At 41.0% G+C, this 26,681-nt stretch overlaps 1 protein-coding gene across 2 annotated transcripts in view; it reads left to right on the top strand.

The window, feature by feature from the left end:
* The window catches only part of Hycc1 (hyccin PI4KA lipid kinase complex subunit 1), a 67,285-nt gene extending 47,287 nt beyond the window's left edge, over positions 1-19,998 (top strand). Inside the window, exons 8-12 of one of the 2 annotated variants that reach the window (XM_051152142.1) lie at positions 121-237; positions 5,047-5,134; positions 5,346-5,505; positions 17,935-18,230; positions 18,999-19,144. In XM_051152142.1, the coding sequence (XP_051008099.1) occupies positions 121-237; positions 5,047-5,134; positions 5,346-5,505; positions 17,935-18,203 (634 nt within the window). In that variant the 3' untranslated portion in view covers positions 18,204-18,230; positions 18,999-19,144. Of the gene's footprint in view, positions 1-120; positions 238-5,046; positions 5,135-5,345; positions 5,506-17,934; positions 18,231-18,998 lie in introns of both variants that reach the window. The other variant, XM_051152141.1, reaches the window with a different exon arrangement.
* The last annotated feature ends 6,683 nt before the right edge of the window (positions 19,999-26,681 follow it).

Below are 26,681 nucleotides of genomic sequence, written 5' to 3'. Positions count from 1 at the left end.
AGGCAAACGTTTTGTCTGGGAGATTGTTTTGTAGATACTATATTTGTTATTTTTATCACTGGATCATAAATGTTAGAAAATTATCTGCATTTAACAAATATGTTTACTTGGTCTTTCCAGAATCTGTGTCTGTGGGTATCCCCGGCAGCACGTAAGGAAGTTCAAGGGCCTAAGTAGCAGGATACCAATGTCATCCGGATTCATGGTGCAGATGCTGACCGGAGTCTATTTCGCCCTGTAAGTGTGTCCCACACACAGAACACACTGTGGGTTCTTTGGTACATAAAAGCCTGCCAGTCTGTTTCTACAACAATATAATCTCAATACATAAATAATCATCATATTTTTGCAGAAGAATGGGAATCAAGTTCTTAATAGTTAGACAATTTAGAATATGTATCTTAAAGTTGTGTAGAATTATAAACTGACTAAAACACTTTTTTTTAAAATTCAAGGTTAGAATGAAAATGGATAAAATGTGAATGTGTTGAGTTCTTTTGTATATGACTTTTTTTTTTTTTTTTTTGCTATGATCTTCAAATTAGATTTTTTTAAAACCCCAATGTAATTTTTTTTCTGGAAAATTTAACTACTACAAAGCACATTAGAGAATCTTCAATCAGAAATATCTTATTAATTTCTAACATTGGTGTTCAGTCTTACATAGTAAGTTAGGTACCAGTGTATATTTGAATCCTGCCTTGTACTTTGTGGCACAGATGATGAGAGACTTTGCACTGTATTCATTTGATACTTTCGTTTACTCTGTAGATAGTAAGATTCTTGACTGAGGGAAGAATTATGGCTGAGGGGCCAAATCTGAACTGTGCCTTGTAAAGTTTTCCTAAGACACAGCTGTGTTCATGTGTTTTTGTGCTGGCCGTGTTGCCTTCTCTTGCCATGGAAGCAAGTGTTGAGTAGTGCTGATAGAGAGGCATGGCCCATGGTTTAAAGCGTTGGATTTGGGAGTTCAGCGGTGGTTGTTGCTAGAGGCAGCATGGCCTTGGACTCCTAACCCTGCTACTACCTCCCCAGAGTCCTGGCCTCATAGGTGTGTGTCACCATGCTCAGCTCTAACACTTGTTTGCTGGCCTTAGAGCTTTCCTGTGCTTTGTGTTAGATCTTTAGTATTGTCCACAGTGCTTGGATACTCTGTGGTTTTCTTCTCGTGTGTTTCATTTTGAGTGTCTTCTGTTGGTCTGTCTCCACGTTATCTTATCTTTTCCCTCACTTAATAGACTCGATCTGCAGTCTACTCCGAGGCCATTGGAGGTTTTTCATTTCTTGTGTATTTTGCTTCCACTTTTTGTCCTAATCTTTCATACAGAGCATATCTCTTCTGAAATATCAATTCGTTTGTTCATGTTGCCTGTCTTTTCCACCAGAGTGTTTAAAAATATTGATCATAGTACCCTGATGGCGTCAATATTTGGTCGCCTCTGGATTTAGTTCTTTCTTTTATTTACTTATTCTCTGTGGTACTGGGGATTAACCTGGTATCTCATGCAAGTACTCTACCATTACTGTGTCTCTGGCGCTGAACTTAGTTCAGTTAACTATGTCATTTATTGACAGACTTCCTTCCTCTTGCTTATAGTATGCCGTGTTGTTTTTGACTGTTGACGATTTCATTCAATAGTAGGGCGGTAGAAACTTCTGTAAGCATGATTTATGCCTGAAAATGAGAATGGTTCTTTATCTAGAGTACTAATGAAAATTTTTAGGTGGTGCTACAAAGTTCTTAGAGTCAGAGCCTAGGGCTCCCGGCAGCCTTAACAAGAAATAGTGAAAATCAGAAAAGGGAGTTCTACTCAGTGTAGGCCTATTGAGAGAGAACAAACTGTAGAAGACAAGACAGATACATAGCTACAGTCTACCTATCATGGAGCCATCATTGTCTCTGCTCCAGTCTCTCTTGCAAAGTGTGGTAACAAGTTGTCAGACTGTTGACTTGTATTGGAAGCCCCCTCTCTGGCAGGCTCCATAGCCTCAGCCTTTTCTTCTTCTGCTGTGAGACTCTTGGGAAATTTTCAGTTTCTTGGGGTCTATAGCTTCGATGGGCTGATAGCCAAAGAGGCACAAGTGTCTCAAAGTAACTTTTATTTGCCTGATTTAATTGTCATCTCCGAGGCTTATTTCCTCCTTGTGCTAACCTAGTCCTAGTCCTAGAAGCTTCTAGCCTCTGTACAGTCTAATCTAGGCCTAGAATGTTTTGGCCTCTGAGATTTACTGCTGAATAAGCTCACCCTTTCTAGCTTTTTCTGAACTCTGGCTGGCAGGTTCAACTCAGCTGTTCTGGCTCAGACTCGTCTCCTAGCTGACTGATTGAATCTGACTGCTCTCTTGGCTTCTGACTGAATTGTTCTGCTTGGCCTCAGACAACTTTAGCAATCTGTTCTAATCTTCTGGCTCCTTCTCATTCTCTGGCTTGTTCTGTCCTCACCTGTGTCTAGCTTGTTCTCTCTTTACTCTCTCTCTCTGTACAACTCTCCTGGTAAAAACTGCCTGTGAATTCCACGAGCTCACCTGTTATGAACTCAACTCCACTGCACTGCCTCTCAACTGACTGACTCAACCGAACTGCCTGAGCAACACTGACTAGAACTCAGAGCTCTGCAAGCCTCTGTCTCCTGAGTGCTGAGATTAAAGGCATGTACCACACCACACCTGGACCTAAGTTTTTCTTTACCTGAACCTTGCTGTAAACCAGGCTGGCCTTGAACTCAGAGCTCTGCTTGTCTCTGTGTCCTAAGATTAAAAGCATGTCTTTATTCCAGACAGATCATATAGACTTAGAAGGTCTTTGGATGTGATCTCTTGACAAAGCATCCATGTTCTGAATTAAAATTCCTCTATATAAGTCTCTCTTTGCTCTTGCCAAGATGGTTCCCACAGGGTTGTTACTGTTGCCATGGTAACATTCTGGGTAACAATTACAGATCCCCTGTTCTTACCTAGCATTCTGGGTGGGAGCTGGATTTCGGATGAGTTTCCCTCCTTCAGTTTTTCTGAATGCCTGCCCCTCGGAGAGGGTCTCTTCCTCAATTTCCTAGGCCCTCCTTCAGCAACAGAATGCTGTTCCTACCCCTCACCTGCTGCAGCCCTCAAAAGAGCTGGTCCTGCAGCATTGATGAGCTAGCCAGGGCAGTGCTCAAGAGCTGGCCTCTGTGGCTTAGGCATGGGAGAGCTGGCAGGCTGACCAACTCAGCTACCTCGCCCCAACATCTACCCCATCTATGAACTGCTGGAGAGCTTGAAGGGGGCGGGCCTGCAGATCCAAAGCTGCAGGATCTCCATGACACAGGGCGCCAGCAGGATATCCCAGTGGAGTCCCAATGAGGACAGATTCAGTATCAATAAAGTAGCAGAAGCCAAGGCTCAGACCAGACTCACTGCAAGGAACATTTGCTCATAAAGATGTGTGGACAGAAGGGTGCACTGTGGGACACACTGTGACACACTGCAGCTTCCATGATGAGATGAGGCTTTTTTTGTTAGTTTGTCTTTGTCTTTTCTAGGGTTTTGTTTATGTTTTTTGGGGTTTATTATTATTATTATTATTATTATTATTATTATTATTATTATTATTATTTGGTGGTTGTTTTGTTTTGTTCTTCTTTTCGAGGGGAGGTTGAAAGGGCAGAGGATGGAAACGAAGGGGTGGGGAGATGAGTGGGATTGGAGTGCATGATTAAAATTAGCAAAGAATCAATACAAGGTTAAAACAAAGAGTTGTTCCTGATTTCTTAGTGTACACCAGCCCGGTGTTGATAAGGGTGGAGTGTCAACCAGAGTTCTCTGTTGTCCTGATGCCCTGTCAGTTCTGGGCAAACTCCTTGTCCCTGAATGGTATGTGTGCTGGGGACGGGGTATCCTCAGTGACCTTGCCTCTTTCAGAAGTAGAGAACCCCTAGTTACCTCAGCATAGAATGAGGCTTATATCCCTTCCCCTCAGCTGCAGTGCCTCTTCCGCTCTGCCTTGTGCCCAAAAGCTGTAGCACTTTCGTTCACATGAAAAGGTGTCCGACAGGCCTGTGCTTTTCCCATGGCGGTGGCCGTTATGCTCCTGCATGTCTGTGCCACCAAGGCTGCCTGTTCTGGCCCCCAGTCCTGCTTCTAGTGTCCCTTGTGTACCCACAGGAGGTGTGGGGGAAGCCTGTGAGGGGCATGAACTGTCCGTGCATACACTCAGAGCTTCTGTATTCCCTGCTAGCTCCAGAGCCAGCTTTATATGGTGCTGGAACTCGCTAGAAAGCTTGGCTGAATTCTCCCCATTTGATGCCTGTGGCCCTCCCTCCCTCAGACTGCTTGGTTGCTGTCCCTCATCTCTTTGATGGATTCATTAAAAGTTTTTATTTTGAACATAGCCTGGGTTTATCTTGGCCTTAGCATGGGAGCAATGCCTTTCCTATGGAGTGTCACTTGTGCTCTTGATGTACTTCACATTTCTTTATTTTGTTGACAGATGACCAAGCCATTATATCTCTGTTGACTGTGATCACTCAGCTGGTTTTAGGAAGGGTTTGATATATCATTGGAAGTCAAACATATGAAATGCACACATGCTGAATGTTCTCTCTCGTGTTTGCAGCACTCACTTCGTTCCCTTCTAAATGGCTATCAGAGTACATAGGAAAGTGGGGAGGGCTGGGTTCTCAGTAACACCGTGGGAACTACAGAGAATTTGACCATACATTGTTTGGAAAATTATTCTAAAGTATATACTTCATTATGTTCTGAGTTACTGTGGCAGTCTAAGATGCTTTGAATTGCCTTCGCTCTTTGATTTCTGTTCTATAAATAGTCATGTTCCTTAGAGAAGAAATGTACATGTATAAAATTTTCATTGCTATTAATACTCTTTCAGATAATAGGAACTTGGTGACTTAAAAATGTTTTTTTAAGGAGAATAAAATGTTAAGCACTGTTCTGATGTGGTCTGTTGCTTTCTTTAGTAAAGATAAATAGTTCCTCATTATGTCTTGTTCTGTTATATAGGATAAATTAAAATAATACAGTCTTTGTTTAACTCCCATGATTATGTAGATACAATGGAGAATGGGATCTAGCTCAGAAAGCATTGGATGATGTTATCTACAGAGCCCAGCTGGAGTTATACCCAGAGCCACTGCTGGTAGGTTCTTCACTTAATTATGCAAAATTTTAACTTACAATTTTTCAGTTTGGAACTTTGCATTGAGAAGTAAGTGACTCCATATGGAAATGTCATTAGTCCTCAGAGCTTCCTGTTTTTTTGTTTGTTTGTATTAACACAGCCTTATATTTTATCTAAAAGTAAATAATACGTCTGTTTGCTGATCTTAAACTTTGATTTTTCCTTTTAGGTTGCTAATGCAATAAAGGCTTCATTGCCTCATGGTGCTATGAAGTCTAATAAGGAAGGTACAAGGTGTATTCAAGTTGAAGTCACACCAACTTCCTCTCGAATATCAAGAAACGCAGTCACCAGCATGTCAATAAGAGGCCACAGGTGGAAAAGACATGGTAAGAACCCTTCAGGCTCCAGCACTGGCGGCTCTTTCACAAGTCTCTCTGCAGCTGTGGGGTTAGAACTTGTGACTTTAGGAAATGGCACCATCATAGCCTGGAAACAGAAAGCCCCACTTCATCACATTTACCTCCTAGGTTCTCATCCAGGGGCTGCAGACAAGGAGGGGACGAAGTGTCTTGCGTTAGTGTATGAATGAAGAATTAGTTAAAGCTGTACTTGCTGCGGAAGAGTAGGGGAGCAAGGAAGTGCATTTTAAGTGCCCATAGGTGTTAGGCTGCCTGTCTTGAGGAGTTGTGTAGCCCTCACTGAGTGCTCTTGCTCCTCTGTCAGGCACTTAGGACTCAGGCTTTCCTGTTGGAGTGGAGCTAGCCACCATAACCTCACATTCTGTCTGGACTCCTGGTGGAGAGTGCCATGCTGTCCACACAACACTAGGCATTCCTATTTTACAAATTTATTTCCATTCAAGGTTGTATTAGTATTCCTTCTTATCTGCTTTGTCACATTATTTTAAAATGTTGCTGGAAGTTAATTTCATTCACCATGCCATCTCCATGCTTTCCCACTTCCCTCCTCTTTTAATCTACTTCCTGTTTCATCTCTTCTTCCTTTTATAACTCCTATCTAGCAAGAACCAGGGGATTAATATCTCCCTCCTCCAAAGTAGCCTTAGCATGGGAGGCAGAAAGCCACTTCTTTGCCCAAGTGAGCACGGAGCATGTGTGTTAGGGGAACCTACTCTGCTTTCTTCCTCCTCTGCACTGAGAAGAAAATGACAGCTCAGCTTGGTAGACTGTGACCCCTCTCCATGCTCCCTGTGTCCACAGAGAAAACAGGAACAAGAAGGAAGAGTTACAGACATAACTCGGAAAGCTGAGCCTGTCTGAGAAGGCTTGCCATTTCCTCTCAGACATGCTAAGAGAGACTACTATATTTTGGACTATAAGATGCACCTAACCATAAGACATACCCACTTTTTAGAGCAGTAAAACAAGAAAAACAGTAAAATCAGCAATTGGACCATAAGGTGCACCCTAGTTCCCCCCACATTTTTGGGAGGAAAAGTGCTTCTATGGTCCAGAAAATATGGTATGGCAAAAAGAATAAAGGTGATGTTACTCAGTTGAATCAATGATCATTGTTGATCCTACTCATTTTTAAAGTCACTCTAACGAGTCCTGAAGGCTCATCAGGGAGGCATAAAAGAGGCGATGGTGTTTGCTATTAGACGACTACAAAGTCCATTCACACGCGCCAACCTCAAACATACTTCGGTTTCTTCAGTGGAGTCATGCTGTTAAGTGAGAATACACTACAGAAAGCATGTAATTTAATGGATGGCCACCTGTGTGAAGCAGGTGCAGATGTGACAAACCAGACACTGTATTAGCCACTGTGGACACAATCCCGTCCAAACTACTGCTTCAGAGAAGTGCAGGAGCTCTGATAGCTTCCCTACCATCCCTGCTTGCTCTTTAGATTGGGAATCGGGGGAGGGGAGCTGTGGGTTGTACAGTCCAAACACAAGAAATACTGCACCACCCTAGTGTGTGTGGATTTGTGAGGAAGAAGTACGTATCTACAACAAGGTGGAAGTTATTTCTCTGAAGCATTTCAAGATAAAACTCTTTATGTATATTTTGTCTGAGATGCCTTTATGGATATGGGTTCCATCTTGACCGCCACTTGCAGGGTTTGTACTTCCTAAAAATATAGACAATTCTCTAATTAAAAATAGATTTAAATTTTTCTTTATATGTAAAATTGTATGTATTATATTTATGTAACAAAATATAAGTAAAACAGTTCTTGAAATAGTATGGAAGGACTTATAGATTCCAGGGTCACCCACAGTGGCCTTTCTGTCTGCTCATGTTTCTGAAGCATGGTCCTGTGGCGCTCACTTCAGGTGATGGCTGTGAAGACCCTGAGACTTCCTGTGTGTAATGGAATCCTAAATAAGCTTTCCATTCAGCTCCTCCACCAGCCTCACACAGCCATCGAGTGGGAGGCCGTGTTTCTTCCCAAGCCCTTCACCGTGTGCCGCAGTCAGAAGGAGGAATTTGTAACGGGCACACTAGTGCTGATGGAGCCTGGGAAAGGAGGCAGGAAACACAACATCGATTTTAAGCAATAGTCTGCTTCTCCTTCTTGACTCCTTTGTTTTTCCACTTGTGACAAAGACTAAAACATTCCTTTTCTGCTGAACTTTATCTTAGTAGTTACTTTTCTGTTGCTGTGAAGAGACACCATCATGACAACTTACAGACGAGAGGGTTTACTGGGCTGGCAGTTTCAGGGGGTTCATGATCAGAGGGTTCAGAGTTCATGGTCAGCATGGGGACCATGGCAGCAGGTAGGCAAGCATGGTCCTGGAGCAGGAGCTGAGAGCTCATATCTGATCCACAGCAGGAGAGAGAGACAGAGATAGAGACGGAGAGAGGGAGAGACAGAAAGAGAGGGGAGAGAGAGAGACAGAGAGAGAGAGGAGAGAGACAGACAGACAGACACCGAGAGAGACAGAGACAGAGAGAGAGAGAGAGATGCTAACTGGAAATGGCATGGGTTTTTGAAACCTCAAAGCCCACACCCACTGACTCATCTCCTCAGAAAAGGCTAGGGACCAAGCATTCAAAGATATGACCTATTGGAGCCATTATTTCGTTTTAATTTTTTATTGATTCTTTGTGAGTTTCACATCTGGCACCCAGTGCACTTATCTACCTGCCCCTTCACTTCCGCCTTCTGCCCTTGCCCCCCGCCCAAGAAAAGAAAACACAACTAAACAAATAAATAATTAAAACAAACAAAGAAAAACTACATTTGCCAATTCAAAACACCACAGTTGCTACAACAAAATACCTTGAAAAAAGACATTGAAGGAAAAGGGGGTTGTTTTGGCTCATGGTTCAAGGGTCCAGTCATCACGGTGGGTTGTGGAGACAGCAGGAGTGTGAGACAGCTGTTCACATACGCTTCTGCTTAGGAAGGAGCTGGGGCAGGGTGCTCACCGTGCTCTTATTACATACAATATGTCCTCTTATTATATACCCTCAGCCCAGGGCGCATCAGAGCCAGCGTCCTGCGTGATTGTAGAGCTCAGTAGATGATTGACAGAGGAGACCGGCCAGCTGCTTTCCCTTCTTTTGTTGTCCTTACCTCTCTTTCCTTATTCCTGATTAGGAGACGGAATGGGGGAATGAGCGGCTCCCAGTGAAGCAGGCAGCTGGAACTTTCTCTGTAACTTTTCTTTCTGTGTTTATCACTCAGGGCTATAGACAAGTAAGCTGTGTAGGTGTAGTAGTTTGCGTGTATATCTGAGTCATCAAAGGTTATAACAGCAAACAAATACATCCAATTTTAGCAACTCGTCACATTGGTTCTTTTCTGCTATTGGTATAACTTATTCTCCTAGTCCAAACCCATGTTCTGTTTTTTATTATTAATTTTGGACATTTTAATTACTCGTAACAAAGTACTTTTGAGCTGCTCTAGAATGTATTTCAGGATTCTCTGAAACATCATGAGTGTGGTGTTACTTCCTTAAAGAACTGCCCACAGCTCATATTGCAATGGAAAACTCCTAATGAAGGTGAGAAAGCTGCTTTAGCCTTAACATTTGCTCACATCCCAGAACCCAAATCTCTACGTGTGTGTGTGTGTGTGTGTGTGTGTGTGTGTGTGTGTGTGTGTGTGTGTGTGTGTGTCTAGTTTTGTTATTTGTTTGGCCCTGTGCTTTAATTAACAGACTGGTTTTTTGGGGGCAATTTTAGTTTCACAGCAAGACTGAGTGGAAAGTATGTGACCTCTCATGTCTACTGTCAACCAGCAGCACATGGTATCCTGCAGGCCCTGCATTCACATTTGATCATAACTCATCCTTAGTTCAGTTCAGTGGAGCAGTAACAGGCTAACGTCCATAGACAGGTGTTGTTCTAAAGAGCTATATTAGATCACCAATCACATGTTGACCTGATCTCCACATTTTTTGGGGGGGGTTAATTTTTGTTTTTTTTTTTTAACAGGGTTTCTCTGTGTAGCTCTGGCTGGCTTGGACTCCCTTGCCTCCCCGAAGGCTGGGAATTATAGGTATATGCCACTGTACCCAGCTGATCTCACATTTTTTAACTTGGTTGTTTTAATATTATGGTGAAGTGGCCTACTTCAGTGTTCTGTCTTTCCAATTTTTGAAGTCATTGAGAAAGTTTTAATGACTCAGTCTATGTCTGTGCTTGAATTTGGAAATAGAAGTTATAGGACACAGTTCCTGCTTTGACTTTTTATAACCCCGCGAATAGTGTCCTTATTTCTGTGGTGATGATTTAATTTTCCAACCCTGTTGAGTTTCCTTTATTCTGTAGAGGTAAATAATTCAAGGCAAAAGTGTATTTTTCTTTTTCTTTTTTTTTTCAAACATAGATTTTTTTTAAAGCACCTATATGTTGAGGCCTATTTAGAAAATAAAAAGCAAGTAGAAGAAGAAAAATACACTTTAAAAAAGCGTTAAATTAAGAATGAAAGGTTATAGTGATAAAAAGAGTCAAGAAATAAAAATTCCAGTAAGAAAAATAAGCTAATTTTTAAAATAAAAGCAATAGCATTATTTTTAAAAATCAATAAAGGCAATTTTACTTTTCTTAATATTTATTTTAAAAAAAGATAGGAAGAAAAGGAAAACAAAATATGTCTCTAAGCTTTATTCTGTGATTTGAAAGTTTCTGTGAAGCTCGTGCAGCTTCTGCCTTCACAGCTAAGGGAGCCCATCCTTGACTCCAGAGTTCCAGGCTCCACATTCCACCACAGCATCTGTGCACCACCACCCAGAGTTCCCCTTTTCACCTCTCCTCTGCTATTTTTTGTTTACCACAACTAACACCATTGTGACTCATTCTTCCTCCACTTTAAAAAAAAAATTACCTACATGGGAACAGCATAAGCTATTATCCATTCTTTCAAAATGGTTACTGAAATAACACTGGCCATTTGTATGAATCCGCTAAGTCAGGGGCTGCATATGGTGCAAATGATGAGCAGGGAGAACTTTGCCAACTAGTATCTGAAACCCCACCTAAGCCAAAGTCTTTGTCTCTTACCCTTTCGTCTGTGTGTTTGTCCAGTGATGCGAGCAGTAAGTCAGAAGCATTTGGTGTGCTTTGAGGTGCCACATAAAGGCTGGTTCTCAGTCAGCCAAAGGGTGACTGGTTCTATAAGAATTGCTTTGCTAGCTAGCCAGTAGTTCTGTTTTTGATAAGCTTATATTAGCTAATTGGCCATTCAGATGATAGTCTCCTCCTAAAACTTAAATTTTGAATTTTCTTAATTTGAAATGAATGTGCTCACTTTGAGAACACTATGAACACGAACTCATGCACACGTTATGTAACACAGACGATGTGTCTAATGTGTTTGTTGTTGTTTCTGTGAAAGTGCCCTCTAGTACCTGACGTGTCTTCATTAGAGCCAGTATCTTTTAAATGTTGTTTAATACCTAGTATCCCACTTCATCTTGTTAATGTTAAAGTAGGAAATAGATCTCACTTGGGTTTCTCAGTTATGTACAACCACAACTGTTTTCAACAGGAAGGTGCCAATAATAAAAATAATGAAAATGATATTTCTAAACTAGATCCTTTGAACTTTACCCTACTTTTGGCCCTAGCATATGTTAAATACTTAATTCTAAAAACATTCATTTTCAGTTTTGCCTTTAGAGGTGGTAGGGATTGAATCCAGGCGCCCATGTACTATATCCCTAACTTTTGAGTTTTTGAGGTAGGACCTCTGTATGTAGCCCAGGTTGGCCTCAAACTCAGAGGCCCCTTTCTTTAGCCTCTCAGCTACCAGCACATGTGGATATTTTTAATTAGTGCTACTTCTTAATTATTTTGATTTAGAATTTCCAATATTACAAACTTCTAAGGTAGTAAAAAGGAATTAGAAATAAGAAGTAATATGTATTTTTAAGTTTTCTAAGATGGTGACCAAAAGCAAATACCTTGAGAATTTTAGAATGTTTTACTGTGTGGAAGAATCAGGTTAATACAGTTTAAATATACTGATCCCATAGAAACTACAGTTGCAAGTTATTACAGCAAGCAGTTTGATTACAATTTTGGCTTGAAATTTTGTTTCTATTTAATGGATTCCATGATACTTGAAGCTAAGTGAGATAACATAGTTCAAAGAGACTTGTAATTATGTTACAAAAATACCAGAAAAAGTGATTTATGTTATAATTTGCTCAGTGGTTAAGTACTATCTTATTGGATGAGTTAAAAAAAAGAACGATAAAAAGGTTTGGAGGCTGAGGGAGGCTCAGTAGGTAAGTGCTTGCCGGGCAAGCAGAAGGCCTGAGTGCGGATCCTACCGTCCATCTAGAAGCTGGAGTGGGGGTGCAGGTCGGTGACCCCAGCATGGGAGCTGGCTGCTGAAGACAGTGGGATTCCTGGAGCTCTCTGGCCAGCAAGACTCACTGCATCAGTAATCTGTGGGTTCAGTAAGAGACCCTGTATTTAAAAACAAGGTGAAGAAACAACTGAAGGAGGTGTGTAACTGAACTCTGGCCTCCATACACATGTACAAACACATGCACACACAGACAAATACTACACACAAATACAAAAGACACAATTTATGTATAAAATAATTTATTTTATCCAAATGTGGTGATGGACACCTTTAATCCCAGCACTGGGGAGGCAGAGAAATTGGCAATCCTAAGGCTCTCACTAGTAATCTAAGCACCAGGGGTTGAGACAGTGCCATGGGGATGTGGGCCAGCCTGGTCTGCAGAGTCCCCTTGAGTTCCTGTGCCTTGTTCGTCTTCATCCTTGTCCTTGCTCAGGGTGCAGCCCTTTAGCTCTTGGGCCTTGTTCTGTGCTTCTGTGTAGCTTTGATTTCTTCCTAAGACTACTGGCTGAAACTGAGCCTTGGGCCATATTTTGTGTTCAATGTTTTGTGTTAAACAGTGTGACTCCTATTGATTAAAAAAGGCGAAGAAAGTATGCAGGTGTCGGATCCATGGTCTGTCTGTGTCTGCCTTTGCCACTGGGAGATGCAGATGCAGGTTACCTAGTGCTTAGACTTCACTCAGAAAGCATTTCCACTCTAACTCACTAGAGTCTTTACTTCTAACGCTTGCCTTTGACTAGTTCTTTGGAATGTTTGGCTGAAATTTGAATACTAAAAAGGCACCAATTTGCTCTCTTCCTTCTTCCAAATTGTTATGTAGCCAGAGCCTTTCCAACATTCAGATCTCAAATAATCCTTCCACAAAACAACCTCCCAAACCACCCATTTCAAGTAGCCGTGTCCCTTATTACCTACCTCACTTACTGGTTCCCCTGTTTCTGTTTGAATTTTTCTATTATTCAAATTTGCTTCCTATATAGCAGGAAGGCTGGGAATCTGTTATGTTTGCCATTGACTTCTCAGGGCCTAAATGGTGACTGGCATATCCTAAGTGCTCAGTACAGTGTAGTTATATTCATGGATGGATAAGTAGATGGTTAGAAAAGTTTTAGGGTGAGCAAGTTATCCCTTCTTTTCTAATTGTTATAGAAACAGTGAAGCTGATGCATAAGGTGATGTTTGTTCATCTATAACTGCAGTCAGTTGTTAGAGCTTTCATTTTATTCTTTCCTGTGTGTATATAGTTCTCATAGTTGTACCTTATTTAAAATGTTTGATGCAAAAAAAAAAAAATGTTTGGTGCTTTGATTTTGTTTAATTAACATTTCAAATGTTTTCCCAAGTTCTCCTGGTAATTCTATTGTAGTTATTTCAATGGCTGCATAATATATATGCCACATTGAGTTGATAATTTGTCATTAACTTACCTGTACCCATATGTTGAGTAATTTGCTTTAAATTTTTCTTGTTATAAATAATACTTTAAGGTACAACCTAGTAAATATATAGAGCACTGGATAGAGTAAATTATAATCATTAAAAGATAGTGTTAAGGAGTAGAATTGCTCAGACGCCTTCTATCCTCTCTCTCTCTCTCTCTCTCTCTCTCTCTCTCTCTCTCTCTCTCTCTCTCTCCTTATGCTAGTTTATTATTTCACAAAGAAGTCTCAGAATCCTCAGATCATACCATACTTTTGATACCAAAATGTGTAAATTCTACTAATAATTAAATTGTTTTTATTAAAATTGTCACTTTTAATAAACAAAACAACCATAAGGCAAGTAAGAACAGAAGCTTAGGTTATTTCGTGGATGCAAATAGACTAGATGTTTGGGCTTATGAAATTATGTTTGAGAAAAATCACAGCTTTTCGCAATTAGTTTTTGTAATGTTTGTAATTCACTTCACTTTTTTCCCCCAAAAGTCAGAAAAAATGTTTAAGGCAGATTATGAGTTGCCTTTGAGAACAAAATTGGAATTGTTTACTTAAAGTGTTTGTGAGCAAGCGCAGTCTGTAACTCCGGCTGCTCACGGGGCTGAGCAGGAGAATTGTAAGTTTGAGGCCAGCCCGGGCTGTACAGCAAGATTCCATCTGAAAATAGATACGGCATCAAAGAAAAACCTAAACTATTAAATTCTAATTTTTATAACGTGTGTGTGTGTGTGTGTGTGTGTGTGTGTGTGTGTGTGTGTGTAAGCGTGTGTAGGCAAGGGGCCCTTGCATGCCATAGTGCACATGTGGAAGGCAGAGGGCAATGTGTGGAGTTGGCTCTCTCACCTCTCAGGGCTTCTCAGGTTCAGGCTGAGTTTGAGGCTTGTCTGTTGAGTGCCTTTGCCCACCACGTCTGGCTAAGCCTAGTGAAGTATTCCTTTACTCTCCATTTCTGTATGTGAAGAGCACTTATGGTCATAGGAGTTATAAAATAAAATAGTCTCAGAAAAATTTTTTTTGGATATTTCAATTTTTTTTCAAATTATTTGCAGTCAAATGTAAATATTTCTTTTTATAGGTATAAATTACTCATGATGTCTTTTACATACATTTTTAAGTTCCAAAGAAAAGCAATTCTTGTTATGTAATTCATATTCCCTTAAAAACATTCTCTATATAATTTTTCATGAAAAGGATTATCTCTCTTTAATTATGTATGTCATTTTCAGATAACAGTAAAAGTGAACTAGCTTGTAAAAGATTTTTTTGTGTTAATAATAAGCCTACATTTAAAAATGCCTTCTTTACTTTTCTCAAACAAAGAACTTTCTCTTTTTTTTTAAACCACCTAAGAATATTTATTTTCTTAAGCTGTTTTACTTGACTGAATAAAGGGGAAAAATAACATCTTTCCAAGCTTACCTTTTTTCATATCTTCAGCATTTTCACCTTTATTTATTGCAATAATAAATTTATCTTGTTATAGAGATTAATTCTGTTCATTAAAAATACATTTACTGGGGCTCTGGAAACAGCTCCGTGGTTGGGAGCACTGGCTGTTCTTCCAGAGGACCCCAGTTCAATTCCCATTACCCTCAAGGAAGCTCACAACTATTTCTAACTCCAGTTCCAGGGGATTGGAAGCCCTCTTTTGGCCCACACAGCACCAGGCAAAAAATAGTACATACATACATGCAGCCAAAACATCCATACAATTAGAATAAACATTTTTTAAATTAAAGAAAATAATAACTGAAAATATTTATTGTCTAGTATACATTTCCAGTATTGGGTATTTAACAGTGGCCAGATAAAAATTGCTGTCACTGTGGAGTATACAGCTAGGTAGATAAGATAATTGTAGCTTGTTGTAGGTGATTTTTTTTTTTTTTTTTTTTTAAGAAACAGAATAGAGGAGGGGGCATATAAGATATAGGGTTGTTTGAGACTTTTGATGAGGCAACAGGGAAGTCCTCATTGAAAAAGCTCCTGAAGAAGTAAGATGTGCCTTTCAGCTATGGGGAACCCTAGGAGACCCATCCAGCATGCTCAGTCACAAGATTAATGCGGTGAAAAATGCCAGGGAGACATTAAAGAAAGGACCATGTAATAAATGCTTGGACTATATAATTATCTTTCTTTACTGTCTAATTTTCCTAAGAATGATCTTTTCTTTCTTGCTCTGTCCAGAATAACACGCTTTTCTTTCTAATGAGCATGTTAATGAGTTTAATGAGCAGCTAAGGCATTGCAGTTGCCTTCAGAGCAACCACATGTGTCATTAGCCAGAGCTGCTGTTACAGTTCGCTTCGTGATTTGACGTCTGCTCAGCCCATGACTGCCGTCCTGAGAGTGACTGATGCTTCAGTGGCCTGTTCTGCTTTATAAATACTCTTCTTGCCATTTCTCAGCTTCCCTGCGAATTTCCACTGGTGAATTGCCATTTTTGAACCATTAACTTCCATCAGCATATTTTCACAAATAAAACCAACTAAAAGTAAAAGCAAACTGGCCTTGAGTTATAAATCCCTGTGTATTCTTCTAGAGTGTACATGCTGTGACTTTTTGTTCAGCCAAGGTAAATTATCTGCCTTCTTTGAAATGACCAAGAGTCTAAACAAATAAGTAAACATTGTTCAGACATGGCAGAAAGCATTTAAGTCAAGTTGATTCTAACAAATTGAATTAGAATTCACTGTATGTGTGAATGGCTGTTTGAAACCAGAAGTCTCCCTTAAGCAGTTACACACTTTCTAAACTTCAGTTTCCTCTTATGAAAATGGGGGTTAAGTGGCCTGCTTCAGGGTCTCACTGGCCTGTTGTTTTGAAAATATTAAAGAGTAATATCTGAGAATGTGCTAAAAAAAAAAAAAATAGTGCCATTGAGTGTCCTTATTGTGTTAGAATGTCTATGTGTATCTTTTAAATTTTTATAAAACTTAAATATTTTTATATTAAATTTGCCTTTTGGACTGGAGGTCCCTGTAGTGTTTCTTTTTGAAGTGGCTTCTACAGTGTAAATGAACAAAGTCTTGGCTGCCACCCAGCATGGCCACAGTGACTTGACTCGGTGCTGCCATGACCTCTGGCACACACTTCAATAAGTATTGATTGGCCCTTACTTTTGAAAATAGCTGTTAGCAACTGGGAATAGGCTTGGTTGGAAAGTGTACACACAGAAGCCCGTGGCTGTAAGGGGTCACCGTCCTCCAGCCTGCCTGAGAATGAGGAACTCAGTGTGGAGAGCCTGTGGCCACAGGGGTGGGAGGCAACAGTTACAGAGAAGTGACTGCATCACGACATGAGCGTGATGCAGGGCAACAGGAGCCGGGGGGGGGGGGGGGGGGGGGGAGATGTGCAATGGTGCCTGTGGGAAAGACTCAGAGCAGAGCCTTGGTTTCCAAACTCTGTTTTCTGCACACAGTCACCTGGGAGCTCAAGAGCTGTGGTGCTTCATCCCACTCATCCTTCCAGTGAGTCAGGTGGCTTGGGCACCGGAATGCCCAAAGATGCCGGGGTGTGCAGCAAAGCTAGGCCTCCCTAGGCGTATGTAGCTGTGGCCTCTGCTCCTTTACTATACGATGCTGTTTCTCAGACTTTTAGCGCAATCCCAAAGGCTTTGGTGATTCTAGCTCTGAAAACAGATTCATGTGCTACATTTTTAAGGGTATATACCGTTTCTGGTTTGGGTTTTGGTTGTGTTGTCTTATGTTGTTATGGAGTTTAAACTTCACCACTGGCCCATTGTTTTACATGTTTATGTTATTCTTATTACTTAATACAGATATTTACTTGCAAGCTTTAAAATCTTTTGTATTTAAGGTACAGAATAAAGTCATCTTTATAGATATTCACTACCTATGAGTTATGCTCCTTGTTTGAATTACAGAGGCTATTTTTACAGTAAACTGCTGAGAACCAGTTTGTTTCTCCATGCCTCTTTTCTTTTTTCTCCATTTTGGTAATGGACTATTACAAGCAGATCAAAATTTCTAGACTCTGTACGAAGCTGAGGAAGTAGATTGCTTAATTCTACCTTAAGCGCATTAATGTGTCCTGAGTGTGTGAGGCAGCAGAGTGCCGGCCATGGGGCCATGTTGAGGAAGCATGTCCATAAATACCACGGTTGGTTAAGCCAGGCTCGTGCAGCCTGATGGCAGCCAAGATCTCCAGTGTGCAACGCGGCTTCCCGAGTCCTTTGCATGTCGCTGCTGACGAGAGCCAGGGCTTTGGCCTGTATGTTCTGGAGCATTGACCTAATGTTTACAAAAGCTTAGTTGGTCACAATATTTTTAAAAGGAATTCTGTTTTCGTTTATTTAAAAAAATGTTTCATAGTCCATGAAAAATGTGTGTGAACAATACAGAACATGAACCGATGCCCTGTGGACGTCTAAAGACTGTGATCCCGTTGTCTCCTGCGTGGTCACTGGACTGTCACTTATGGGAACCACAGTGTCAGTGTTTGCCTTAAGTCATAACATACAATCACCCCGTTTTGTTCTCTTTGGTTTTTTGTTGTGCATTTTCTTTTGTTTTGTCTTCAGCCATCATTTTGTCTTATCATCTTCAATTCTAGAGCAACCTGACAGCAGTAATGATGCTACTGCAGTGGGCATCCTTGTCATTCCTGAGATTAGTGTCACAAGTGTGTCCGGAGAGAGACCCGGGAATGGGGAGAAGGGCAGAGCACTAGCAGACATTGATGGCCAGCATATGCAGGGCCTGCAGGAAGCAGCCACAGACCCTAGGAGTGAGGGCAAAGGCTTGCCTGAGCTCAGGAGGCAGAAATCTGTGAGAAAAGTGATGGAGGATGGAGTGGCTGCAGCTGGCAGAGTGCAGTTTTAGCAGAGCGCTTTATAGCCGCACCCCAAGGTATCTTGAGGCAAGGGCACTGGTGCATGCTAAGCAACAGTTGCACAGTCACATACGATTTGCATGTCATCTAATAAAGTGCATGAATTATGCATCGTAATTTCTCAATGACTTTTAATGCTCTTCAGACTGATCACCCCTATGTGGTCTCAAGGAATTTGTTAGAGAAACTGAGGCAGAAAATTGCTTCTGAGCTAATTTTCTGCTTAAGTTTTGCAACTAAAATGATTTTTCTTTTTTCTTTTTTTAATATATGAAGCGTAATGTATATAGAATTTAACAAGTTTTGAACTTATAATATTTATAGTGTATATATGTTTGCGATTTTTTTTTTTTTTAATTCTTAGAGTATCTGGAATGGAGAACACAACCTTCTAAACCCCCTCTTAACATATTCTTCTGTTTTAACTTAAGTTCGTGGGTAGGAGCTACGATAGAGAGGTCGTCCCCGTTTTTACTGTCTGATGGTTTTTCTAATGGCTTCTACTCTTTGCATGCATTGTGGGAGAGCTGCTCCTAAAGCTATGGGAGGGGGGCTGACAGCATGCTACTGCTTTGATATACTTGGAATCACTGTCATTTGATTACAATGAACTGTTTTAACATTTATAAAATGTTTCAATTTCTCCTTTGATTTTTATTCTGTAATTCATCGCTTTAAGAAATTATGCTTAGGCACTGATTGCAATGTAATTGATTTGGTATTACTCTTTTAAAAGTTGCTTAAGATACTTCATGTTAATTCATCTTTGTCATTTCTTTGTTTAGGAGATACAGAATTAACAGGTCAAGAAGAACTGATGGAGATAACTGAAGTTGACGAGGGATTTTATTCCCGGGCTGCGTCTAGCACCAGCCAGTCGGGTCTATCAAACAGTAGTCACAACTGTAGTAACAAGACAAGTGTAGGGAAGAACCAGAGACGGTCGGGAGGAAGCAAAGCTGGAGCGAAGGAGAGAGAGACTGCAGGGGAATCTTGCAGGGATCACTTTGCTCGCAAACAAACCCAGAGAGCCCAGAGCGAGAACCTTGAGCTTCTCTCTCTGAAGAGACTGACCTTAACCTCCAGCCAGTCCCTGCCCAAGCCCAGCAGCCAAGGCTTGGCCAAGACTGCAGCCACTGTGTTTAGTAAGTCCTTTGAGCAGGTCAGTGGTGCGCCAGGCCCTCACATCCCCTCTCCTGCTATTGTTGGCTGTGTGGCTGGGGCAGATGCTCATAGGTTTTCTGCTTGTAGTCTCCAAGAAGAAAAGCTTATTTACGTGTCGGAAAGGACTGAACTTCCGATGAAGTACCAAGCAGGTCAGCAGGGACCTCCTAGTATTAGCATCACTTTGTCCGCAGATTAACTTGTAATTTATTTTTCTCCTGTAATCAGTGAAGCTGGAAAAGTGGCTTTGCTCCCTTATGAAAGTAGCCAGTCCTTCATGCCTGGTCCTGGCAGGGGCCTGGCGTCTTGAATTCTGAAGGCTCCTTTGACTCTGAAAGGAATAATGTCTAGCCTGCAGTAAGCTAAGATATGGTCTTATTCTTTCTTGAGTACACTTCTCCCCTTGGCTTAAGTTCTTTATTCTTTTATTCCGCTTTCTTTGTTATTGTTGCTCTAAGATTGTCAGTGCGACAATAAATTTTTGCCAGTTGTCTGAGTCAGTTACATTCTCAGTGAGGTTGTTTTTAGTACCTTGTATTTTGATGGTTGTGTATTTGCCCTGGGAAGTCAAAGAGAGTCTCCGTGTGAGAGGACTGGGCTGTAGAGAGTCCATGACATCATGCTGAGATGCAGGCATGTGAGAAGACAGGAGCAGTGAGAGGCCATGCGGATACAGAGTGCCCAGTGAAAGCGCTGTGACCACATCATCCTCACGACGGGGACAGTTGCAAAGAGAAGCTGAGAGAATTTCTGTGCAGTTCTTAGAACATGAAACAGCAAAGCTGAGATTGCTGGGAGATCATGTTTTGAAGTGTTTGATCTGGATTCTATGGGTGACAGTCCCTTTAGGTTTCTAAAGTGTTACCAGCCACAGAGCTGATTGACTGTGCTGTTCAACTTTGGAAATCCTACTTAGTTTGAATTTTGGTGTACAGAGCACGCGTCCCGGAAGACTTCCTGGAAACCACTGTAAATTTTGCAACACAGCTCCCAAGATATCAGTATCACGAGTTTAATAGTGAATTGTCTGCGAATGAAAGAAACTAGATTCATTTCTCATCTACAAAGTGTGATGGAAGGAGATAAAGATCCTGAATATGGACAGAGGACTTTTGTGCATTAACTTAGGGTTGCTTGCATTTGTTCTTAAATTTAACACAAGAAAAAAGAGCATCCTTCTTGTTTGTGAGCTTTAAGAGTTCTTGTTACGATGTAGAAGGAATAACTCAGTTACACACTCACTGCTGCCAACCGGACACTTAAAACTAGGAAGGTGGTGAGGCAGTGACCTCTAAATGGACTCACGAGCTTGGTATCTGTGGTCTGCTCAGCCGGCCGCTGAGGCCACTGGGAGAGCAGAGTGCTCTGGTAGTGACTGGGAGTGAGAGGAAGCAGGTCAGTGGGAGGCCTGGGAAGCTGTCCAGTTCTTGGCCACTGACTCTCAGCACACCAAGGCTGCCACATTCATGGTCCCTCCCTGTGCTCAGGAGAAGATGCCTGCATGGGTCCAGCTTACAGAGATGACAAAACCGCACATGTCGTAGAGTGCAAAGCACTTACACTTGAGATACAGTTTTAAATGCTTACCTACTACTTTAAGCCGATTTTCCCAAAGTCTGTGCTTTTAGCATAAATGAGTTTAACATTTGAGTTTCTGTAACAGAAAAGAACTGCTGTCTTCATTGGTCCTCAAAAAATTTAAGGTAACTAGACAGTAAAATTGATATTGGAATAATTTAATAGTAATGTAGTATACAGTTGAAAGTGTTTGTAAAATGTCACTGTGAATTTCTTGTTGTCTTTTTCTAATTCTTTAAGGACTTTTCTTATAGTTACTAACAGTATTGATATTATTAAGAAGAGATTTGAAAGATTGTCATTAGGCAAGTTGAGGTGCTTGCTTACACATAGAGTAAGTTTAAAGAAACATTAGCTGGCGTAAGTGAGAGACCAGAATAATGTTCAGCTACTATAATGAAACCTCATTTTGATATTGTCATAGACATTTGGTACTCATGTGGTTCAAAGACCACTGGGGTCACCTAGTATCTCAATAAATCTTCAGAATTTCAGGGGCAGACCATGTAAACTAAAACTGGCATTTAAACACGGTCCCCAGTGATGTTTGTGTACGTTCATCCTTGTGAAGACAGTTTCAGAGTGCTAGTTACTTGTCTGGTACATAGGATTCTCAGTGGTGCCACAGCCACAAGCACAGAGTAGATACTGGATCGTCACAATCGCCATGGTTTTTGACAGCTAATTAACTTTTTAATAACATTGACACATGACTTCTTATACTCTCTCATCTTAAATTTCTAGTTCCTCCTTGTTTCTGTAATAAAAATGTAGCATCTTCTTTTCTTGCTGATCATAAATGAAACCAGAGCTGCAGATGCTGCAGGTTTTAAGTAGGAAAGGCCCTCCCTATTGTTCAGGAACTGTCAGTGATTGGTGCACAGCACATTTTCATGTGTCCCTTCTCTTTTACAAAATGGGTAACAGAGTGAGTCTGAGGTTTTGCTCCAAATGATTTATACCATCTGATCTTCTTGGGTGTGGAGTTATGTTAACAATAAAACTCTTTCATACTATTTCAAATAAGGATTGTGTGCATTAAAAGGCTTTTCTAACGTCGGATGACGTTATCCGTGGCAACAGTTGTTGTAGTCACTACTCTTCCCCGCTTGCAATCTTGCAAATGTGAGACGCTGTGTGGCTTTGTTGGTCACTTTCCTACAAAGATGTCACCAAGAGGGTTCCACACAAAACTGGGGTCTGGCACTCCATAGTTCGGGAGCTCTAGATGGGGGTTCTCAATTAACTCATCCCATGCATTCTTAAAGCCGTACTTCCTTGTGTCTCCGTGAAGCTGTGCCCAGCTCGAGCCTCTGAGAGCTGCACAGTAGACTTCTCAAGGGTCCCACCTTCCTCTTCCGGGAGCCTCGGGAAAGCACCTCGGAGTTGTGGCACCGCCTGAACTCTTGAAGTCCATCCCTGTAGCGCTGGAAAGCAGGAGTTCCCAAACAACTTGTTTGTTTTGAAAAGGCAGTGTTTCATTTCCCTTTCAGTTATAGAGCAACAACTCTGCAAATATTACTCAGCTGCAAAAAGTTTGAATTAAAGAGAGATGTCTTTAAATAAAAATAGATGAAAAGAATACCAGTTTAAAAGTATTTTTGCCTCTTTTGGAAAATCACAACTAAAATGCTTAAAGATAAATTATGTAAGAAAATATTTGCTCTGAAACACAATTTTAAGCAAAGAGTTAAAATAAGGCAGCTTCATGTTTAAGTCTATAGGCACATTAAACCTCCATGAAGTACATTAAGAAAGCATATGTCATGTATTGTAACTGAAAAATGCTAAAAACCAAAAATGTTGGTTACTAAGACATCGTAGGTAGAAATTAGTGTACAATAGTGTCTTTCCAGTCCCTGGGTGAAAGGCTAAAACCCTGGTCCTTTAGAGAGCACGAGTTTACACTTGCAGGTTTGCTGTTGATTGCTGGCACGTTGAGTGGTTGAGATGTGTACTTGATATTGTCCAGGTCTTCACCAGAGAGCACAGAGTGCATCATTTGAAGATGTTGTGTTTTACATAGAGTGCTAGTGGGCTTGGGTCATAGTTGTGTTTTTTTCCTGTCCGGTGACTTCCTCTTGTTGGAGCTAGTGTGTACCTCTGCCCTTTACTTCTGATCATGTGGTAATGCTAAACTCTTATCACAAATAGACTGGTTTGTCCTTTTATTCTTAGAGTTTACATTTCTAAGAATAAACTTTGGATATTTTTATGTACTCTTTATGTTTTTAAGGTATGAAATAAACTGGAGTTGAATTTTTGGAAGTTTTGTACATTTGTATACACGTTCTCCATATGCAATACTTTATACATCCATCAAGTGTCTCCTCTTGTTTTGTTGAAATAAAAACTATATAAAAAATGTTTTTCCAGGTTGCTTTATTCATTAGAAACTGCTATAAAAGTTTGTGAGCTTCACAGTGGAACAGAAAGTAAGCTTGAGTGAGCAGAGCCACTGGGGAGCTGTTGGGTGAGCCCACTGATGACCCTCACTCCTGGCTTGGGATGAAGAACTGGGGGACCCCGTTAATGTCCGTCTAGAGATGGGTCCCAGAGGCATTGAAGCAGTGGCAGCGTTGTTATACCAGAAGCATGGGCGAAGTGGATAGCACTGCCTTTAACTTTAGTATGAGTTTTTGTCTATGAGTGCAGATGCTTGCCTCTAGACCTGAGCACAGGCCTTCGGGTGCAGTGGGCATGTAGACAGTGGATGAATTGGGTTGCAGCTAGCTTCCTGACTGTAGGACACAACACAGTATTTCATTTCTTGGCTACAAGTGCCATTCCTGGTCTGCATCGTGTATACCGAAATGAACCCATTAAGAAGAACTATTCTACCGGGCGGTTGATTATATATGTGAGTAATTCCAGCTGATCTAAGGAAGTTAGGAAATATTTTCTGAGTTACTCTTAGAAGATGACTTGTATGTAGAATCAACACCTGATGATTTAAAGATGGTGACTGCAGAGTCCCTGACACAGAGTTGGCTCCCTGATTAGAGTCTGACTGTGTTAATATCTCATGCATATTTTATAATCATTGATTAATGATTATAAATAGTCATTCCATAATTTCTTTTGTATTAGTATTATGGTAGTAATAGCTGATTTGTCATTTAAATTAAGTACTCAAAACAACTTTTAAAAGGGAACGGCACCCCATTTTACAAAAGAGGAAACTGAAGTGCTCGGGGAGCAGGTGCCCAACTTTGCCAAGTGCTGGGCTCACGCTGACCTTGAACATAGACCTTACAACTCTCTCTTTGTTATCACATAGTAAAATAAAACCCTAGGTACTATCAAATGAACATGTATTTCAATTTCATTTATTCCATCTTATAAGGTTACAATTTAAAATAAAGGACAATTTTCACGAAGCTAAATGATGCTATATTTTGTAGACTATAAGATAATTGTGTTTCATTTGTAACCAGAATGTTAGTTATTGCTATATTACAAATATGCTAATTCAAATAAAAGTAAGCAATTCTTTAGCTTTTCAGATTGATAAAGATGGAACTAGTATCTGCACTTAGACAATTGGTGGGCGTGTAAATTGCTACAGATGAACTGGTGAGCAGTTGAGCGGACTCTTTACTCATGTACTTTGACCTAGTGATTTGCTCCTGTATCTGTTCTACTCCGCTTTGCATTACAAACATGAAAACACAAGATATTCATTGTAGCATTGTTTGTAATACAGAAAGAGCCGGGAATTTAAATGTCTCAACTAGTACATAGAGTGGAATATGATATAGCCATTAAAACGCAGCTCTGTGTTTGTGTTGTATATAGTATGAGCCCGCTTAATTATGTTTATGTTGAATAGTGAACGTGTGAGCATATTCCATGTACACTGTGTGCATGTGTGTTTGCTGATACCAAGGAAGAACATTATTTCTCAAAATGTGATCTGAAGGCAGGCTTGGGGCTCAAGAAATGACTCAGCAGTAAGAGAGAGGGCTTCCTGCCTGCCCTTCCAGAGGGCCTAAGTTCAGTTCTCAGCTCCTATGTCTGGTAGCCCAGCCAAATCCAGTTCCAGTTCTGGTTCCAGTTCTTTTGGCCTCTAGACACTTAAACACGTATGGAATATACTCATGCGGACACACACACCATACCACACCACACAAATATAAATAAAATAAGTCTTAGCGACAGCCTGCATTGTAGAAAATTGATGCTTTTAAAAACGGAAATGTTGGGCCTTATGTTAATTCCCAAGAATCAGAATCACTCTGTGGGAAACTTGGAAACCTGAATTTCTAGTAAGTTCCTCATTTAGTACAAAGTCTGGCCAGCAGTGGACTAGGCATGGTGGTAGACTGTTCTTAGAAAAGACTTTCAAAGAGATCTTGTATTCTCGGAGGGGCTTCCCAAAGATCAGTTATCAGTGAGTTTATTACTAGAGACCTGTAGTGAAAGACAAACTGTCCTGACCAAAAAAAAAAAAAAAAAAAGACTACTTCCTGTATGAGAGTATAAACCCATTAAGCTAATAGTCTCTTTTAAAGCATTGTTGCTACTGTTTAGTGAACCTGATGTGTCAACAAAGCAAAACTAAGTAGAACTTCCTGCATTCAGGGTCGCCTTGGTAGCCCTATCTACATCTGCACCACAGAGTAAGGTACTTGCAGAACCTGAGATCTGTATGCAAATGAGCATCTCTGTCATTGGGGGTGTGGAAGAGTTAATAATTAGGATTTGAATGGCAGCAAGCAGGAGTCATAAAGAGCTTTGCTTAAGTCAAGCACTGAGCAGCCACTGCTAAGATTCAGATTAATGCTTGGAGAGAGAAATGGAGATACTTCCTGCTTTTCCTACACTTTTTTACATTCTATTCTTTCCTAGACATGAGTTTCCTGGAATCAGTAAAGCCAGGTTGACATGGGCAGGCCCATCCTCTCTGAGCCTTCTGACACTGGCCATTGTAGCTGGAGTTCACAGCCTTGACTTACACTCTTTTTCGGGACTGGTAAGTCAGGGTGTATAGGCAAGGTGTCTCTCTGGACATCTCAGGATCACCCTGAAGATCCCCACAGTTCCTTCCAAAGCATCTCTCCCCTATTAGCCCTTGAGCCTAACTGTTTGCTCCGCTGCGGTCGTTACATTGTGCTGTGCTGGTGTTTTCCCCAACAGTGCACTTGACCGGATGGACTCTAGTCCAGGAAGGCAGCAGAAACCCCATCAATCCAAATTGCTTCCCATGCATTCAAGGGAAGTCAGAAAACCAGTCCCTCCCATTCCTCTGCAGGGAGAAGGCTGTAAAATGTGATTACGTTTACATGTATCTGCATAGTCTTTTGTAAATCACAACATTTGTGTTTCTTTTTCCTCAGAACTATAACAGGATGGAATAATTTTTCTGCACTAGGGTTTGCATTAACATTTTTGTTGTTTTGTTTTCTACCAGAGCACTCTTTCCTGTGTATCTCGCGCACTTGAGTGATAATGAGACTCAAAAGAGGTGACAAAATTGCCCATTCTTCTTGCGTCAATTGCAGTGGCTGTCACTGGGCCCACTGCTGTGACATACCCTGAGCTGTTAGCTCGCTCACAAGCAGTTTCTTGCTTCCTTCTTTTAGCCAGCACCTTTCTGTTTGTGACCCTCCCGCGGTGCCCCATAATCCTTCATGGCAGTTTCTTCTCTCTTGTCATTTAAAAACACACCCCTGCCATAATAGGCCACCGCCTTCTCTTCTGCTGTAATTCCACACTAGTCCAGA

This window comes from Acomys russatus, chromosome 10, assembly GCF_903995435.1.
Source record: "Acomys russatus chromosome 10, mAcoRus1.1, whole genome shotgun sequence".
Classification (NCBI taxonomy): domain Eukaryota; kingdom Metazoa; phylum Chordata; class Mammalia; order Rodentia; family Muridae; genus Acomys; species Acomys russatus.
The sequence above is the reverse complement of the archived record's forward strand: the minus strand, read 5'-3'. Positions and strand labels throughout refer to the sequence as shown.